Source organism: Branchiostoma floridae, chromosome 8, assembly GCF_000003815.2.
Source record: "Branchiostoma floridae strain S238N-H82 chromosome 8, Bfl_VNyyK, whole genome shotgun sequence".
NCBI lineage: Eukaryota > Metazoa > Chordata > Leptocardii > Amphioxiformes > Branchiostomatidae > Branchiostoma > Branchiostoma floridae.
In genome coordinates, this window is record NC_049986.1 from 24,271,688 (window position 1) to 24,291,129 (window position 19,442).

Genomic DNA, 19,442 nt, shown 5'->3' on the forward strand with positions numbered 1-19,442 from the left:
AAAATATATAACTTCACTTTGCATTTAACAAAAATTGGAAGGGATTTGGGGCTTTTAATATGGTGTCTTTTTTAATCTGAAAAATGACTTTCCAAAGTTAAATTCGCTCTTTTTATCTAAAATTCAATTGCAATGAGACATAAACAAGTACATGATGACATTTAAAATGGCCTAAACCAGAAATGTTTACAGCAAGGGAGCTTCACCTTTGACCTCAATGCATCTCACAGCGCATACACAGTTTAATCCGTGAGCCGTCTTATTACATCTAATTCCGAACAGGAAAACTTGACCTTGAGACCCGTGACCTCCTCAGTCGGAAGCGGTGCCCTCACAGCGACCCCGTTCCCATGGTAACGACCAGGAGTAACGTACACGACACGTACCTGCAGCCGGGAGGAACCATTCGCAAATGGGGGAGGGTGGACCTGACCTACCGCATCAACTCTTACCCAGGGGAGAACCGTTTGTTAGCCGGAGAGGTGGATGAGACCATTGCACGAGCTTTTCAGGTAAAAAAAACGGCTGTTTTAAAGTGTCTTATGGAACTGTGATGAAGATAACGACTACAGTTAAAGTTTCTGATATATGTATATGTACATATATATATATATAAGGAAAAGAGACGGTAAGTGAGAGAGAAAGAGAAAAGGAGATGGAGAGCGAAAGAAAGATGGAGAGAGAAAGAGAGATTGAGAGAGAAAGAAAGATGGAGAGAGAAAGTAAACTTTAAGCATTTTCCAGGTTTGGGCGGACGTTACTCCTTTGACGTTCCGATCAGTGAAAAAAAAGCCCGACATCGACATCGAGTTCGCCCGAGGCAAGCACGGAAACTGCCGACTGCACTTCGACGGCTCCGGGAACACGCTGGCGCATGCGTACTTCCCCGGGGAAGGCCTGCTTGGTGACGTCCATTTTGACGCAGCCGAACGTTGGACGATTCGATTCAATCACCTCAAGGTAAAGGGGGAGGAAGGGATTCAACAATTTTCTTGTTGCTGTTTTTCTTTTCATTTTTTAACAGGGAAACAAAAGAGGCAGCCAGGAAATGGAAGACAGAGAAGATAATCTGAAAAGAAGTATAAGCTCTTTCGCAAAGTTCACTACGCATGTGTGGACAACAAGAATATTATGATGTCTCAAAGGTGAAGGGTCATGAAACGTAAACCGTCTCGTCTCGACCAATTATCTGCTTTACAATGTCCGTAACGTAATGGCACCCACAAAATGACGAAATGTTTTCTTTTAGTCGGGCCTATACCTTTGACATACTACCCAGAACTCACCCGCACATGTGTGGTTAACTCTGCGAAATAGCTTATTTGCAGTAAAGCAAAACGAAAACGGACGTATTGAATCATGTATTGTTGTTTTTGTTGTTACTGTTGCCATAGGGACCAACCTGTTTATCGTAGCTGTTCACGAGCTCGGACACAGCCTCGGTCTGGACCATGCTGACCACAGGGACGCCGTCATGTTTCCATGGTACCCGGGTTACCTGGGGTCATCCTACCTGTACCAGCTTCCCGCGGTTGACGTCACGGCCATCCAAGCCTTATATGGAGGTGGGGTAGATTGCTGTTTACTACTAGATGAGTGAATGAATAAATAAAGGAAAGAAGGGGAGACAGAAAGAAAAGGAGAAGGGATTGGAGAGATGAAAGAAGAAGGGAGGGAAGGAAGGAGGGAGAGAGAGGCGGGAGGATGGAAGAAAGGATTGATGGAAAGAAGGAAGGGGTAATGTGCTTTGAAAGTCTTAGCGTATGCGGATTATCACATAGAATGTTATAGCGGCCATGATTTGCGCATAGTATTTTTCACCCCAATTTGAGAAGAACAGCTTGAAGATAGAACATTTCTATTTACATTATTCTGTTATTGTAAAAAAGAAGTTTCCATTTTCAAATGTCTCTGTAATCTTTTTATATTCTCTATCCAGCTCCGTGACCTGCATGTCAAACCACTGAGGACCGCGGAGTGCTCCGGCCTCTACTCTGGACCTGCTGAGGATCTTCGGATGTGTGCTATGATCTATTGTCTAGTAATTTTATACTTCTATTCTGAAAGAGTAATGTTACGTAAACTTGGCTATGTATCTAAGATTTTCCTAAATATAGGGATAAGACAGAATTCTATATACATAGAAACAGTCAATATTTGATGAAATGAAAAGCTAAAAGTAAAATAAAATAACAAAATGAAACAGTAAGAAGTCTAACAAAGCAATACATGTATCCGCGTATTCCAATATACTCGTATAGTCTTATCACTGTACGGTTGACAAGAAAGAAACGAATCGGTGCCAGTGTTACTTCCCTCAAAGTCTTGGCTTTTCAGTGTCTTGCTTCAAATAAACATACAGTTGAAATACAATATTGACGATCAGATATGGAATAAAGCGCAACAGAAATCCTGTAAATTTTTTGTTTCCAATAAGTGCAACTGTGTTCAGGCGAGACTATTTGTATCAAAAATAAACTAGTCAGTACATACGCCAACCATCGGTAGCTTGATAATCGCCCTAGTGACCCCGTCACAGGGAGCAAAGGTCAAGGTCAGCTGGGGTTACCTGGCGTACAGGTGAGTTCGGCGATTAACACGGTTAACGTTGCGTGGTACATGAGGCATTACTAGTTCTGGTTCCCCCTAGTCACGGACAGGGCAGTGAGTATTTTCTGAAAACGTGACAGGCATATACTGACGCCCTTTCCCAGTTTTTATTGACCTGATTGTAATATTTTCGTCATCAATAAGTCGACCGGCTGCATTGGCGGTGTCATTATAGCGACCGTCAGGTATCGGTAAACAGTTGTAGCAATAAAGATAGCAATGCACAAGGCACAGTGTAGTATTCTAATACCAACTGTCAGTTATAACGACTTCCTAAGAGGAACAAGAAACCACCACAACACCCCTCTCCGGTGAATAGGCAAGCCCACCGTTCACCTGCCTAGGTAAACAATGGACGCAGCCATGAATGACTCACCTGAGTGAGCGTGGGTAGGCTTTGTGACGTCACCTCTCACCTGGCGTGACCAGTTTCATACCGGCGGGGCGGCCAGCTAACACGTGAGTAGTATTTTGCTTTAACGAATTCGTCCACAAGATTCAGCTTCATCTAATTGTTCTTCTGTTAGCATACAGCACAAGTACTGAACACACAATTAATGCTAACACGCAGAACAAAGTACTCGGGCACAAGTGCAGTTAGTCTATTTGCACGACCATGGCTACTGCATTCAGACTCATTGCTGCATGTACATTTTCTCTAACACTAGTCTTATGTTCACTGTTATGTTCTACATTCTTTTGTTCCTTCATGTCATCGTTTCTGGCAGATCTCAAATCAACAGCAATCCCTGACATTCTATAACGTTGGCATTTTGGCGTGATCTTTAATTGTATAAATATGTGTACAGTTGTATGTTGCACAGTCTGAGGTCAATGACCTATTTTTAGATAAATATACCTTGAAATTACGATTGGAAACAGGAAACAAAGTATGGAAACAGAAATCTACTATCGGCCTTACGTACGGCAACAGCGCCACAATTTAGGGATACTATGTACCAAATTACTACATTCTTGAACGACTTAGATCGGACACCTTTTGTGTATCTGTTCCGCTTGCAGTTTCGGTAATTTGTGTTTGTGCACCTGTAATGTATTTTAATGTACCTAATGTTACATGTATGACGTAACCGTTAGCCCGTTTCCTTATCTTTTGTTTCGACACTGAGGAGTGGCCTAAAGTTACGTTAACAACGCCGAGGCACCAGAAACATGTATTGGTTTTCCTTCTCATTTGATATTTGTACATCCAACTTCCTAAGCATTTTAGAAGCTATACATATATGGCTTATTTGGTCTCCAATCTATCGCTAGTTCACCATAATCCATGGGGTAACAGATATCCGTTGTATTTTAAACATGCATGCATGTAGGGATATCAGATCAACGGACGGTAGTTTCAAACTGTAAAATCCGCCGACTTTGTATCCCTGTTTTTAACAACAACGAATATAGGTCACTCTGCGGATAAAGGTGAACTAACTAGCGTTATTATGATACCTGAAGTGTGAAAACCAGTGGAGGCAAACCACAGCCAAACCTGCATTATCTGATGGTCGGCCTGGTCATGTTGTAAAGGGTTGCGTTCGTCTTTCGGAAGGGATGTAAAATGGGGGTCCCGTGTTGGACCTCGAGCCCTTAAAACAGCCTCATTACTCAGATTGGGTAACTACTGGCTGCAATGATACACCGATGTGAATAATTATCTATAACTCCCCTCACACGGCCTCAAACATAGATCCTGACCGAACAGGCCATGGCTAAATATAAATCTTGACGAGAGGCGTTCTGTTGCAGAAGGATAGACACAAAGGACAGACAGTTCAAAGAGCCCCTCAGGCGGAGCACGTTAGGATACCCTGTTAGTGTCGTCTGGGTGAACATCACTGACATCTGTGCACGCGTGGTCTCTTTTGTCATCACTTGTACCGTAGTTCCAGTCAAGCAAAGACAAAAAATATTGCGCCTCCTAGCAGCTGTATGTCGAACTGTTAACGTTACTTTAAGGCTTGTAGAGGTGGATATTCGTAACTTATGTCACAAGCTAAGTTCATATAAACACAGAAGAGGTCAGGTCATAGCCCACGGGCGTCTTTCTACTATACGTCGTAGATTAACATCTCCGTACGAAATGTTACCTTCTTGTTTTACAATGAAATTAGTGGAGTTTCGAAATATCACCTTTAACTGAATTCCTGAAAAATCACATCTTGGCGTTCAACACACCAAACGTCTTCCTTTCATTCAGTCATGTTAAGAAACGTAAGGCTATTAGACTTAGGGCCCCGTGTCATTTATGTCCTAAGGCTAACCGTGATCACGCGAACAATAAGGTCCTGTACCTGGCGCACCTAGGGGGCGTGGTAGCTGTGGGTAGCGTGGCTTCTGTGTCGCGCCTGGGAGGGTAAGAAAAAACATCTGACAGAGAAGTCACACACAGCTGCTTACAGGTGAGAGGCTGTGGTTTTAACAGTGAAATCTAGACTGCCCATAAGGTCGTATTGGTAATTGGTCATCTTCGACCACCATGAAGTATTTGCTGTGACAAAATGACCATGGTGTAATTATTCGTATGGCGGTCCTGTGCATTTCACGTTTTGTCGAAATCCAGAAATTGAAGGCCAGAACGACTACATATCTGTACATGTATGTACGGCCTGGGTTGCGGTGGAATACGATGCTGTAGTACCCGGTGGTGCACTGTATCTCGTATTCGGTGTAAGCAAAGTCAAAATAACTTTATAAGCATTTGGAAGGCTTCATGTTGTTTGATGAATGTGTAGGTCGGCGTCTGAAATGATGTGATATCAGAGCTCATCCGTTTTATAGGGTAGGAGTGTTACTACGGTTGTCATATTAAAAGTAAGATTAACATTATAGTCCTTCCGCTGTAGTCTTCTTTACCTTACCGTCAACACCTTAGTTCCTGTCGTGCCTTCGGACACATGAGGCCGTCCTTTTCCACCTATCTCGCTCGGTTTAGTCACGGTCCACCTACAAGTTCGTAACTGGAGTAAAGAATTTTAACCACATACACCATACAGTACATACATGTACACCGTGTCAATCCCTTACTATTCTCTTACTCATATGTGATCACACCTTTGGAAATGATAGGTAACATATATTTCTTCTGTGTTGTATTTAACTTGCGATCATAAGAATGTTCTTGTTGTGTTGCATTGTGACATTACACAGTATCAGAAGGCCACACAATCTCGTCTTCACCCCGCAGGGCATGCTGGAACTAACCGGACGCGTTTGACATGGAGGCCCATATTAGGCTGTTCGCGGCAGGACTGCTAGGCGGCGCTCTCGCACTGCTGCTTACCAGCTTTGTCCAGATTCCGTTTGGATTCCGTTACAGCAAAGGTGGGTGGTTCTACACCAGACAAGGAATTCAAGATAAGATTTTGTCTATTTTCTGTGGTAGGCTAGATGATATGACGATAAGAATGTAGCCGTTCTACAAAAGGTATTGCCTCGGAGAATGTATAAAAGCTTATTGTCAATTATATGTAAGCATTTAGTTCGACTATATAAAACACCAAATATATAAAATTATCATTACATTTAGAATCTGTCTACATCATATTTCTAGTATCTTCTTAACCCTCAGCTCTCAAAAATTATTAAACTTCTACATTTGACCTTACAAACGCATGACCCCGTTAATATGTCAAAAGTGACAGGAAGTCTATAGCGCCACCCGTCCGTGTTCAAGAAAGGTTGATATGGCTTTCATCCTGTACCATGACAAGGGCCGAATAGCCGTTCAGAACTTCATGATCAATTCGCATGATTCTTTCTTTTTAGTAAAAAGATCTAAATTTGACCTTTGTTGTTTTCTATTCTATCAAAGGAACATTAATATTCATGCTTTCATCCTTCTTGATGAGTAGATCTGTCCTGTGTGGGCCTATCCGGTCCGGTCCAGTGGTGGCTGGTGTACCCGGATATAAACCGGCAGGGATGGATGTATGTGGATAACACGAGCCCTGCGCCTCTCAGGGTGAGTCCGCCATGTTTGTTTGTTTGTTTGTTTGTTTGTTTGTTTGTTTGTTGAGTGACTGGTGTACCCGGATATAAACCGGCAGGGATGGATGTATGTGGATAACACGAGCCCTGCGCCTCTCAGGGTGAGCCCGCCATGTTTGTTTGTTTGTTTGTTTGTTTGTTTGTTTGTTGAGTGACTGGTGTACCCGGATATAAACCGGCAGGGATGGATGTACGTGGATAACACGAGCCCTGCGCCTCTCAAAGTGAGTCCGCCATGTTTGTTTGTTTGTTTGTTTGTTTGTTGAGTGGCTGGTGTACCCGGATGTAAACCGACAGGGATGGATGTACGTGGACAACACGAGTCCCGCGCCTCTCAGGGTGAGTCCGCCATGTTTGTTTGTTTGTTTGTTTGCTTGTTTGTTTGTTTGTTTGTTGAGTGGCTGGTGTACCCGGATGTAAACCGGCAGGGATGGATGTACGTGGACAACACGAGTCCCGCACCGCTCAGGGTTAGTCCGCCATGTTTGTTTGTTTGTTTGTTTGCTTGTTTGTTTGTTTGTTTGTTGAGTGACTGGTGTACCCGGATGTGAACCGGCAGGGATGGATGTACGTGGATAACATGAGTCCTGCGCCTCTCAGGGTGAGTCCGCCATGTTTGTTTGTTTGTTTGTTTGTTTGTTTGTTTGTTTGTTGAGTGGCTGGTGTACCCGGATGTAAACCGACAGGGATGGATGTACGTGGACAACACGAGTCCCGCGCCTCTCAGGGTGAGTCCGCCATGTTTGTTTGTTTGTTTGTTTGCTTGTTTGTTTGTTTGTTTGTTGAGTGGCTGGTGTACCCGGATGTAAACCGGCAGGGATGGATGTACGTGGACAACACGAGTCCCGCACCGCTCAGGGTTAGTCCGCCATGTTTGTTTGTTTGTTTGTTTGCTTGTTTGTTTGTTTGTTTGTTGAGTGACTGGTGTACCCGGATGTGAACCGGCAGGGATGGATGTACGTGGATAACATGAGTCCTGCGCCTCTCAGGGTGAGTCCGCCATGTTTGTTTGTTTGTTTGTTTGTTTGTTTGTTTGTTTGCTGAGTGGCTGGTATACCCGGATGTGAACCGGCAGGGATGGATGTACGTGGATAACATGAGTCCTGCACCTCTCAGGGTGAGTCCGCCATGTTTGTTTGTTTGTTTGTTTGTTTGTTGAGTGGCTGGTGTACCCGGATGTTAGCCAACAGGGATGGATGTACGTGGACAACACGAGTCCCGCGCCTCTCAGGGTGAGTCCGGCATGTTTGTTTGTTTGTTTGTTTGCTTGTTTGTTTGTTTGTTTGTTGAGTGGCTGGTGTACCCGGATATAAACCGGCAGGGATGGATGTACGTGGACAACACGAGTCCTGCGCCTCTCAGGTTGAGTCCGCCATGTTTGTTTGTTTGTTTGTTTGTTTGTTGAGTGGCTGGTGTACCAGGATGTAAACCGGCAGGGATGGATGTACGTGGACAACACGAGTCCTGCACCTCTCAGGGTGAGTCCGCCATGTTTGTTTGTTTGTTTGTTTTGTTTTGTTTTGTTTTGTTTTTTGTTTGTTTGTGGAGTTTTCGGCCGACCGACCCAGTAATGGCTACCATAATGTAAAAGTACCAGAATGTAAACCGACAGGGATGGAATTGTACGTGGCGCGCGCCTCCCTTAAATAAAATGTCACCCTTACCAGCCATGATCAAATATTCCGCGCAGAAAAACAGATAAACATATAGATTGGATTGTAATACCTAACAGATCAAACTAACCCTCTTCCCTCCCCAGATGGACTCCATCCCCCGTCAGTCCGATCCCGTCATCCGGACCCTCGACAGTGTCACGCGTGACGTCAGCAGGCTCCAGTACCCTAGCGACTCACGGAGGAACGACAACCTAAAGCCTCAGGTACGACTGTGTTAAAGAAGCATATATGCAGCTCAGATATCATTTTGATATCGTTAGAATGGTTTGGGTATTCGTGCTACCTGGAAGGTTTACTTTCACCAGTTTATGAATGAACGTGATAGTATTTGATTACCAATGTTGTTTCATGAAAATGTAAATCTGGAAGTATTCGCGGCGGCTTTATTCTGGCGGTAACTTGCTATTGCAAAATCATGGCAGCTTGAATATATCACTTTTTGTGCTACAATGTTGTCTTCATCGTAAAATGAAAACACCGCGAAAAAAAAGTTTCAACTTCTTTCTACGACGAAAATAAAACAATCCTCAATATCTTTCCCATCCCAGGGTTTTCTTGCCTACACGTCCTACAGCGGAGTCTGGGTCTCCTTCGTGGGGTCAACGACCGGACAAGATAACAACAAGATGATGACGTGTGCAACTATGAACGGTATATATGTAACGTTGCATACAAACATTGACAAAGAGTACGAGTATTACCGACTCGACTGATTTCGGTTGCATGTAATTTTTCATACAGTTTAGCCATTTGTGTAGATGTAACATCTTGCTGTTTTCTTTTACAGGCGAGGAATCTGTATCTCAAGCCGTTGCCATGGTTATGTCACACAACCCACGACTAGTCCATTCGGAAGTGACGTCACAAGATGACCAGCAGAAAGCAATATTTCTCGGTCAGCAATTTCATCTGATGGGCGCTTTTGAAGCTCATTGGGTAAATCATACGCTCTACTTTTTGCTGTTCTCTGTAATGGTAAATCCGTGTAATGAGTTGTATCATTGGCAATAAATAAATAAATAAATGATTAGTTTTGTTAATGATTATGGCCATTGCAAAATTAAAAGGATATGATTTAACGAAACCATCTTGATATGGCGTTCATTTTGTTCTTTTCTAATTGCTGATTGTTAAAAATCTCTGTTATGTTGTTTATGCACTATTTTGTTTTCCTTTGTCCGGGTGCCATTGGAAATCTGCATGCTTTGTAATGGGGCCACCTATAAGTCTCCAAGATTAGATTAAACAAATATATCGTGCAATATTGTTGTACAGGATTGTCTACATTCACCTCAAACCTCCCACTACACAACCTGCTACCGAAGCGTTCAACTTCCGGGTGCCAGCGCTTCGGCAAGGATCGGCAGTGCTTCGGCAAAGATCGGTAGTCGTTCGGCTAGTGTCGGCAAGTCTCGGATGAAGCAGCCTGTGTGCATCGGAATCTCCACACCATCAGAAAAGGTATAATGGACTTAACAGTAGCCGGCTACCAAAGTGACGCTCATGGTTAGAAGAGATGCGTTTCGTTAAATCCACAGAAGTAGAAAATCTTGTGAATTTTAACAGGTGTCTCACTTTTGTAAAGTTGATTTTTGACGATCATAAATTCAGTTGTCTGTCGACGTTGCTGCACTATACAGGTTTTTACAGAAGCCACCAGTTATGTTTATTTCTGCCTTTGTTAAAGTAGTAAATACTATTCATAATGTAGGGCATTCTTACCAAGGGACTTTTTCTTCAACTCAGGAAGGCATTTTTCGGATAAACGTGGAAGACTGCCCTTACGGAGAGGTCCCGGATGTGCCCACACAGCCCCTGTTCGCCATTGTGGGAAGCCCCGAGGTGGACGCGAGTCACGTGGTCTGCGCTGGTAACCTCCTGCGAACAGAAGAGGCAGCTGATCTGGTGAGTCTTTGTGCAATGCTACTACTACTTAGGCCCATCACCATACCTGGACACACCTGGCCATTATGGTCACATTTGGTGGTTGCTGCCCCAGTTGATCCTTGCACCAAGAATACTGCATAACGCTAGGGTCCGGGTTTCCAATGCGGGCCCGGCCGGGAAGTTTGTGGGAGCAAAAATTATGATATAGAAGACAACAATTGCAAAAGCACAAAACGTACCAAAAAGTTATTCTAGTTCATAATTGTGTATATTTCCCGATATACATTTTGTTTTTTCGTTTCCACATACCCCAGCTCTGCGTGTCGCACCCGGAACTGTGGCTAACCCTGAAGCAGGCCGGCAGGACCGTCCGCGCCGTTGGTAGGCAGGAGTGCGGGGTCAAGCCGTGCGGTGCGGGGACCGGAGACCAGGCGGATGGGGACCATGCTAAGGAAAAACCGGCTGACGTTAAAACAGGAAAAAAGACACCAAAGCAAGAGGAAAAGAAACCTGGGAAGTGAGTCTGAAAGATGCAAAGAGGAATGCATTTTCTCGTAACTTTAATTACTTAGAAAAAACGTGAAAAGCTACTCTAAAAATGACCGCAGTGAAAGAGTAAGGCGATTTTCAAACAATGTGTTGCTTTTTTTTATCATCAGGCTCAGAAAGACCAAGCTCGAGTACTGCATACAACACCAAGGTAAGGCAAGATCTTGCTTTTGTGGTAGCAAATTTTGATTAAAAACTAAGCTTCGACTAAGCAAGACAACGTTTTCCAACCATCTTGCGAATTCAACCAATCCATCCACCCATCCATCAATCAATCAATGTCTGATATACGATCGATTGACCAATCTTTCTCGAATTACCACAGGAAGCCCCCTACCGGGGTTGCGTAAATTTCTGCCCTTCAAGATCGATCGATTAATTGATTGATTGATTAACTGATTGATTGTTCTCCCCCTCAGTGACCCAGGAAGCCCCTGAACAGGAATGTGCAGATCTCTGCTCCTACCAGAACAGTAACTGTCGGCAGTTCTTCGCGGGGTCCCCATGGCCCGCCAGTAGCTACACTACCGTGGGCTCGCAGGACAGCTGCATGGTGAGTTTTTTGTTTATTTGCACATTAAGAAAGGCCATTATAAACAATAAACATTCGGTAAAATAGGTACCAGTGGAGGGAAAGACGTGTTTACCTTACTCTAGGACCTCAAAACAAATTGATTTTTACCGATAAATGAAATCTAAAATATTAGAAAGTGATAACGTTTATGAAGGTTAGACATCCAGGTAAGTGATATTCAAATACAATTCAATCTCTACAATTGGATAAAAAACGGAATTTACTTCCGAACGTTTCGAGTGACATCCATCACTCTTCTTTAGCGTCACTAGAATGAACTCGCAGAACAATCCACACAAGTACAGCTAACTGGAAAAAATGGTTTAACCACTGAAAAGTTACTCAAATGTAAATCATGTCTGCATAGTTTTCTATGATCAGACAAGTGTCAGAAAGTGATAACGATACAATAGGGAAAATAAAATGAGTAATGATACATATTTAGATTACGAACTGAACATATGACGTTAACACATTGGGCTAGCATATTGTTGGCATATTTGCCTAGCCTAATGAGTTTTCAGGGCACGTCAGATAAGAGGAGGTTCTTTGTATATTGGTCTGTAGGTTTGCCAGACCACAACCGGGGAGGGCACACCGCTGTACGCTGCTATGTACAACATGCACTATAGGTCTAGACTCTATAGGAAATTTGATGAAACTCTTGGCAAAACTTTTGTGACTGGTAATAACTTGTAGTAACCTCCACAACATGATCGGGAAACATCCAGACCACTGACGGGGAAAGTGAATGACGGGGAATTGACCTGACACCCACTACCGCGTACCGGAGTACACCGCTTTCGCCATCACACGGGAAAACCTGGATATCTAACTGTTATGTGTATGTTTGACTGCAGGTTTGCCAGACCACAGTCGGGGAGGGCACTCCGCTGTACGCTGCCGTTTTAATACAACATGCACTACCGAATCCCCGAGTACACCGCGCCGCCTCCGCCGTCACACACGGGAAAACCTGGATATCTAACCGTTGTGTGTATGTTTACCTGCAGGTTTGCCAGACTACAGCCGGGGAGGGCACACCGCTGTACGCCGCTGTGTACAACATGCACTACCGCGTGCCCGAGTACACCGCCTCCGCCATCACTCGCGACCCGGAAGGGAAAACCTACGAGCGGCCTGACTCCGACCTTTGGTACCGTGTGCAGCTGGGTGCGTTAACCATAGCAAATTTACGTCAAAGGAATTCCTATAGAATACAGTGGTCATTGCAATCACAAAATGTCATAAAAGAACCAGCGTCTTATGTTTTATATACTATTTTTTGCAATGAACTTAACTCGTCGTTAAAGTTATGATTAAGTAACGATAAGGGTCTTCATGAACTTAAAGTTACCTAACCATAATATGTACATATATTTAGATGCTATCAATCTTCGTTGTTGTCTCAAACTAGGACTGTGTCCCACTGAACTCCACGAGGCCATCGAGGACGGCTGTGACGATGACACCGCCACCTGGGGCATCACGGGAAAGGACGACCTCTGCCCTTTGCCCTCTGACGTCACGGACATGCTGTGGCGGTACGGGGATTGTGGGAAGTGCCAGTCCCTGTCCGGAGACTACAGCAGCTGTGGGTACTACTTCAACAGGGGGCATCTCAACCCGAACTCCATCAACAACCAGACACGGGACGTGGAGGAGGGGACCTTCAGTCTTCTCAACTCGGCTCCACAGGTGAGACAATCACAGTTACCATAACAGCCGTGGTAACTATAGCAACAGCCAGACACAGGACGTGCAGGAGGGAACCTTCAGCCTTCTTAACTCAGCTCCGCAGGTCACAGTTACCATAGCAACCGTGGTAACTAAAGTAACCATTGTAACCATAGCAACAACCAGACAAGGCGTGCAGGAGGGAACCTTCAGTATTCTCAACTCGGCTCCGCAGGTAATTAAAGCAATCATAGTTACCATAGCAAACATGGTAACCATAGCAACAACTAGACAAAAAGCGTGGACGAAGGAGCGTACTTTCTTCTCAACTCTGCTCTACAGGTAAGGCAATCAAATTACTATAACAATTGTTGTAACCATAATAACAATCAGATACTTGACGTGGAGGAAGGGACCTTCAGTCTTCTTAACTCAGCTCCGCAGATAAGGCAATCTCAGTTACCGTGGCAACCGTGGTAACCATAGCAACAACCAGACACAAGACGTGCAGGAGGGAACTTTCAGTCTTCTTAACTCGGCACCACAGGTAAGGCAATCATAGTTACCATAACAACCGTGGTAACTATAGCAACAGCCAGACACAGGACGTGCAGGAAGGCACCTTCAGCCTTCTTAACTCGGCTCCACGGGTAAGGTAGTCATAGTAACCATAGCAAACATGGTAACTATAGCAACAGTGGTAACCATAGCAACGACCAGGCACAAGACGTGCAGGAAGGCACCTTCAGCCTTCTTAACTCGGCTCCACAGGTAAGGTAGTCATAGTAACCATAGCAAACTTGATAACTATAGCAACTATTGTAACCATAGCAACGAGCAGACACGGGACGTGGAAGAAAGAACCTTCAGTCTTCTCATCTTAGCTCCACAGATAAGAAAATCACAGTTACCTTAGCAACCGTGGTAAATATAACAGCCTTGGTAACAATAGCAACGACCAGACAACCTTTCTTGTCATTAAACGAGCATTTTCCCGCCAGGCCGCCGACTTTAACCAGTGCACGTGGCAGCCGTACGAGTGCGCGGTGGGACTGATAGCCGAGAAGGTCTTCACCAAGGCCGCGCAGTCCGGATCTGACGTCAGGAGCATCTACGTCATCACCGGAACCAAGCTGGGCCGTGGCCACAAGTGGCTGAAGGGGCGCGCCGCCATTCCGGACTTCTACTGGAAGGCGGTCTGCTACCCTGGGGACGAGGCCAAGGGCATCGCACCTTTCGCTTTCGCCTTTTACGGTGCGAACTGTAACTGCACGAAGGTTAAGACGGTAGGGATAAGTGTCTTCGAGGAGTGGCTGTACCGCGGAAGCGTCTACCCGGAGAGTCGGCTGTTTCCCGGATCCGTCTGCGAGGGGAATGTCTCAGTCTGGACGGACGACAACGGGGACAGCTTCGAGACGTTCTTGGAGAAGGTCACTCCGGAATGCCGGAAGGGCACAGGTGATCTGGAGACCAGGTGCGCTAATCCGGAGCGGGAGGCATGCCAGAAGTGAGTAGAATCTACCAGTACTAGTAAACATTTAGGAATTATCATGGGCAAATTACGTCGGGGAAAATTGACTGTAGTTCTGTCTAGAAAATGAGTGACAATTTACTAACCTAGCAAGACAAAGCCGCACACGGAAATGAAGAATATTATCGGTATATCATTTGTGAGACATTATAGATTTGTCATGTTCATTCTATCCTTAGACCAAGTAAGCCTGTAACGCCGCCCGTCAAGCCACCAGGACCACAAGGGGGTTTGCCACCATCTCCATCGCTGGGGTCACCGCTCACTTCGGACATGCCAACTGACGAACTGCCCGCAAATGTCACCGCCGAGGATAAATGCATCATGTACAAAGGTTTGGTGCAACTTATTTTGATAGCTTATCATACAGTCTGATTGACCCATCCTTTTAATTTACATAAATGAATGAATGTATAGATACAGTCAAACCTGCAGCAGACACCACGTATACATAAGGACCAACTGGCCATTGGTATACAATCAACCCTATACAAGTGACCACATGTGCATAAGGACCATCTGACCATTGATATACAGTAAAACCTTTACTACTGACCAACACAACACAAGGACCCTCTGGCCATTATGGCTACTTTCTGGTTTCGTGGTCTCTCAAATTATATTTCTCATAGTCCCAAGCAATAGACTCAAACTCAGTCTGAAGCTATAGACTCAAACCCAGTCTGAAGCAATAGACTCAAACCCAGTCTGAAGCAATAGACTCAAACCCTGTCTGAAGCAATAGACTCAAACCCAGTCTGAAGCAATAGACTCAAACCCAGTCTGAAGCAATAGACTCAAACCCAGTCTGAAGCAATAGACTCAAACCCAGTCTGAAGCAATAGACTCAAACCCAGTCTGAAGCAATAGACTCAAACCCAGTCTGAAGCAATAGACTCAAACCCAGTCTGAAGCAATAGACTCAAACCCAGTCTGAAGCAATAGACTCAAACCCAGTCTGAAGCAATAGACTCAAACCCAGTCTGAAGCAATAGACTCAAACCCAGTCTGAAGCAATAGACTCAAACCCAGTCTGAAGCAATAGACTCAAACCCTGTCTAATGCTAATTTCAACCCTTTCCCCAAACAGTTTCAGACGAAGCCCCCGTGGATCGGTGCATGGAGCGCTGCGCCAATAACTACCAGTGGTGGCAGGAATGTTCCAACTTCTTCGTCGGGACGCCATGGCCGCCAAGCAGTTACAGGTAACGGTTATGGTAATGTCGGTGAAGATACGCCAAAGGCAGTGACAGTGGTGCTGACGAAAGGTAGTGGAGGCTATCTGAAATGTCTTCAACTGTTGTATTTCATTGGTTTTGACCTTTGAACGACTAAGACTTTGAGTAACGGACAATGGCTTTGTACTGACGAAATGGATGTTATTTGCTCTACTGATGATTGTCCCCTTTTGTCTCTACTTGACTTTGTAACACGTCATATCCTAATGTCGACCCCTCTTGGAAGTCCACTTTTAAAATATGAAGGGGTCACCCAGTTGCCTAAGGATGAAATAAATATCATATGAATGAACAAATTACATGTTTGCTCAAGTACATTTTTGCCCAACCGATCTAAGTACCGTGTTTGAGGTGCAAAATGTTCCTTTACCATACAGCTCCACGAGCTCCAGCGCCTCCTGCCCAATCTGCCAGATGCAGGCTGACCGCGAGGAGGCGCTGTTCGCCACCAGGTTCCACACGGAGCTCCGGATTCCGGAGTACACGGCTGACGCAATAGTCAGGGCCCCCGACGGTCTGGAGGATCCGCGTGATGATGACGGCACGCTGTGGAACAGGGTACAGCTGGGTAAGCTTGAAGCCATCTTCTCGAATCACCACTCATGGAGTGCAGAAAGGCACACTGAGTGAAGGATTTACAACCTAGCATTTCCTATAGATTTATGTAACAAAAGTATCTTGAGGACTTTTTTACTGTCCAAGCAGAGGATCAGCTATCATAATGGCTTTTTTAATTAGTTTAGGCGTTTCTATCGGGCTGTGGCCGAGAGAAAGCAAACGGTACAAAATAGTAAACCAAATAAAAACGCCTATTAAACACACGTCAAAAACAGACGGAGTTGATCAGCTTGGAGAGTAGACTTTCTGGCATTGTCGTGTGACTCTTCGAATACATTGTTTTGGACCTTGCAATCGCATCCAAGAAGTGAACTTGCCCAGACTCCGAAGCGAGTTTCTGGAGCATTTGGTCGGTTAACTTCAGGAGAGCTATAGAAACAAAAAGTCGAGTTTGTGTGCTAGCTCGATTATGACGTCATCTTATGTTGTGCCCAGGTCTCTGCTCTTCCACCTTCCATGACCACATCCGGGACACCTGTGACTTCCCGGAAACCTGGTGGTGGGGCGTGACGAAGGTTTCCTCCCGGTCCTGCAGGCTCAGGTAGTTTGTTTATTAAGATCTTCATTGGTGCTACACTATTTCGTTTGACAGTACTGGGGTCCTTTACAATATATGTATAATTAAATGAAATTCTAAGAACAATTTTAAACAGGAAATTAAACAAGATCAAACGTGGTGATTTTAAAGTGAGTGGGGGGGGAGGGTTTCAGAGGCCAACACGAAATAGCATTAACATAATCTGAGTTTGGCAGAAATTCAGGAGTAATATATAATTGACAAAATATGACTAAGTTGAATGGAATGAGTAAAATGAATATACAATAGAATGAATCAAAATTGAAAGTAAGAATTTCACTTTCCTTGTGGTAGTTCTTCGCTGTACCTAGAGGAATGCGGGGACTGTCAGGGTTTAGATGACAACTATGACGGTTGCGGAACATACGCAGACAGGGGACATCTCAACCCGAACGCCATCAACAACCGGGACGAGGCTTCGAGGGAAGCTACGTTTAGTTTCATCAACGTGGCGCCACAGGTACTGACGAAAGAGTTTTCACATCAGTGTAAAACAGTCATCTTAGCACACAAAATACTTGTAATTGGAGTTACATGATATGTTTGGATGAACTAGTGGAATCAACATTCGGCACCACCTTCCATTTAGGATGACTGCCAAAATTTAAGTAATTGTCGAACCAAGCAAAGATGATCTAATACGATTGTAAGACAAACCCAGGTTTATTCCTTTTCTTAGGGCATTTTGTCTTTCTCTTCTACTTCATCTATTTTTCATTTCATCGATCCTTACCTATTTCCAACAGGCTCCACATTTCAACCGACACGTGTGGGAGAGTTTTGAAGAAAAGGTCCGGTACAAGGCTGAAGAAGTCTACAGGAACGCCGAGGCTGCCGGCTCTGGTCACGTGACGCTCTACGTAATCACCGGGACCAAGACCGGCCCTGGGAACGAGTGGCTGAAGGGCCGGGTGGCCTTCCCGGATTACTTCTGGAAGGCCGTGTGCTACCCCGGGGACGAGAGCGCGGGGCTGCGGCCATTCGGGGTGGGGTTCTACGGGAGGAACGTCAACTTTATAGAGGTGGAGGACATGGTGTCGCTGGGTCTGTCTGAGTTCGACTCCTGGCTGTACGATGGTGGGGAGAAGCACATCTTCCAGGGCTCTGTCTGCGCCACAGGCGTGGATAAATGGGACATAGAAAATGAATAGGAACAGGGCACAACTGCAAAGTTAATGCAAACCCTCTCTTCAACATGAAAGGCATCCATTGCCAAAGTCAAACCTGTTAGATAGAGGGAGTTTATTTAAAAGTTCATTAAGGTAAAGAATTAGATGGCAAGTGGAACAGACTTGAAGGCTTTTGTTTGCGCTTAAGACTTGGTGAAATGGGAGTTAGAGTGTAAATAGTCTGGTGGATAAAATTAAAGTGCTTCTTATATCAACGCGTCGTCTCTTAGAATGAACCCAGGCTATAACCGTAACAATGCCTCTGATGCTGATCATAGAATATATTTACAGCACAGTTTTTATGAAAGGCAGGGGTTGACGACAGTGTAGTAGATATCTCGAGTATGTATGGAAGTAAGAGTATATAAATTATATTTTGGGACAAATAATTTGGATATAGGAGAATTCTTGTACACAACCAGGATGATCTCATTTGCTTACATTTCGGTGTCTATCAGACACGTTCCTCAGAGCTTCTGACTGGAGTTCTGCTTCTCGCCGCTATATGTAGCCGATGTAGGTGGCGCTTTTGTTTTTGAACAGTTTTATGGCTTCTAGAGTGCTCAAACACATAGGTGTACAGCTAAGGGAACGTTTCTTGGTGAAGCCAAAGCTGATGCTAGCGCTGTAAAACGTTCCATTGTGAGGATTTATTCGTACTAAAAGCTCTGTATAAACTCTGTTTAACAATGGTGAAGTTCTACAATCATCAATATTGTGTGGAAATACAACGGTGCTTACATGTATGGTATATGTTGTGTCTATTTGTATAGTGGAGGAATTTACCCTTTTAAGATATTGAAATATCTGCTGTAGGTTTTAATATGAGCTTTGGGGAGGCGGTAAAATAAAACTGGTTGAAAATATGACACACACAGATCTGTGGCTCTTGTTGCTAGCAGTAGACATTCGTCGGTCTCACAAACTATAAATGATTGATTTCAAAATAACAATTTAAAAAAAATACTAAAAGTCTGTGGACTCAGTAGAATATGAAATAACTAGATAGACAAACAAGAATTGTAATTCGTTTTCATAGAAATTGTCAAGAAAGAATCGCAGTAAACTTTTGTGTCACAGTCCAAGAGTACATGCAATCAAACTCGACACGCGTACATTAGTTTGAGTCATAACAAACAACGTGCCCCGTCTGGTAACACGGCGCACATTGAAGAGACTCCGGGGACCAAAGGGCATTCTGGGTAAACACACTGGCAAACACATCCCGCCACAGCAAACATGGGGCCTTCAAAACAACAGGTGACGTAATTCTAAGATAAACGTGATATCCCAGCATTCTTTGAGCTAATTAAAAAGTAACACATACGGTGAAGATC

At 44.4% G+C, this 19,442-nt stretch overlaps 3 protein-coding genes across 5 annotated transcripts in view; all 3 read left to right on the forward strand.

Annotated features, from left to right (window-relative positions):
* Window positions 1-2,420, forward strand: part of LOC118421625 (interstitial collagenase-like) — an 18,431-nt gene extending 16,011 nt beyond the window's left edge. For 2 of the 3 annotated variants that reach the window (XM_035828995.1, XM_035828994.1), the window contains 4 exons: window positions 283-512; window positions 745-960; window positions 1,395-1,565; window positions 1,940-2,420. In XM_035828995.1, the coding sequence (XP_035684888.1) occupies window positions 283-512; window positions 745-960; window positions 1,395-1,415 (467 nt within the window). In that variant the 3' untranslated portion in view covers window positions 1,416-1,565; window positions 1,940-2,420. The remainder of the gene's footprint in view (window positions 1-282; window positions 513-744; window positions 961-1,394; window positions 1,566-1,939) is intronic. The other variant, XM_035828992.1, reaches the window with a different exon arrangement.
* A 498-nt stretch (window positions 2,421-2,918) lies between these two features.
* LOC118422023 lies at window positions 2,919-8,998 on the forward strand. The gene is made up of 5 exons (XM_035829526.1): window positions 2,919-3,069; window positions 5,807-5,943; window positions 6,474-6,583; window positions 8,369-8,488; window positions 8,834-8,998. The coding sequence occupies exons 2-5, from the start codon at window positions 5,838-5,840 to the stop codon at window positions 8,996-8,998; spliced, it is 501 nt and encodes a 166-aa protein (XP_035685419.1). The 5' UTR covers window positions 2,919-3,069; window positions 5,807-5,837.
* Window positions 8,999-12,648: 3,650 nt separating this feature from the next.
* Window positions 12,649-18,089, forward strand: LOC118421690. Its single transcript, XM_035829142.1, has 8 exons — window positions 12,649-12,993; window positions 13,974-14,479; window positions 14,683-14,837; window positions 15,594-15,708; window positions 16,119-16,309; window positions 16,795-16,900; window positions 17,231-17,396; window positions 17,683-18,089. The coding sequence occupies exons 1-8, from the start codon at window positions 12,664-12,666 to the stop codon at window positions 18,085-18,087; spliced, it is 1,974 nt and encodes a 657-aa protein (XP_035685035.1). The 5' UTR covers window positions 12,649-12,663; the 3' UTR covers window positions 18,088-18,089.
* The last annotated feature ends 1,353 nt before the right edge of the window (window positions 18,090-19,442 follow it).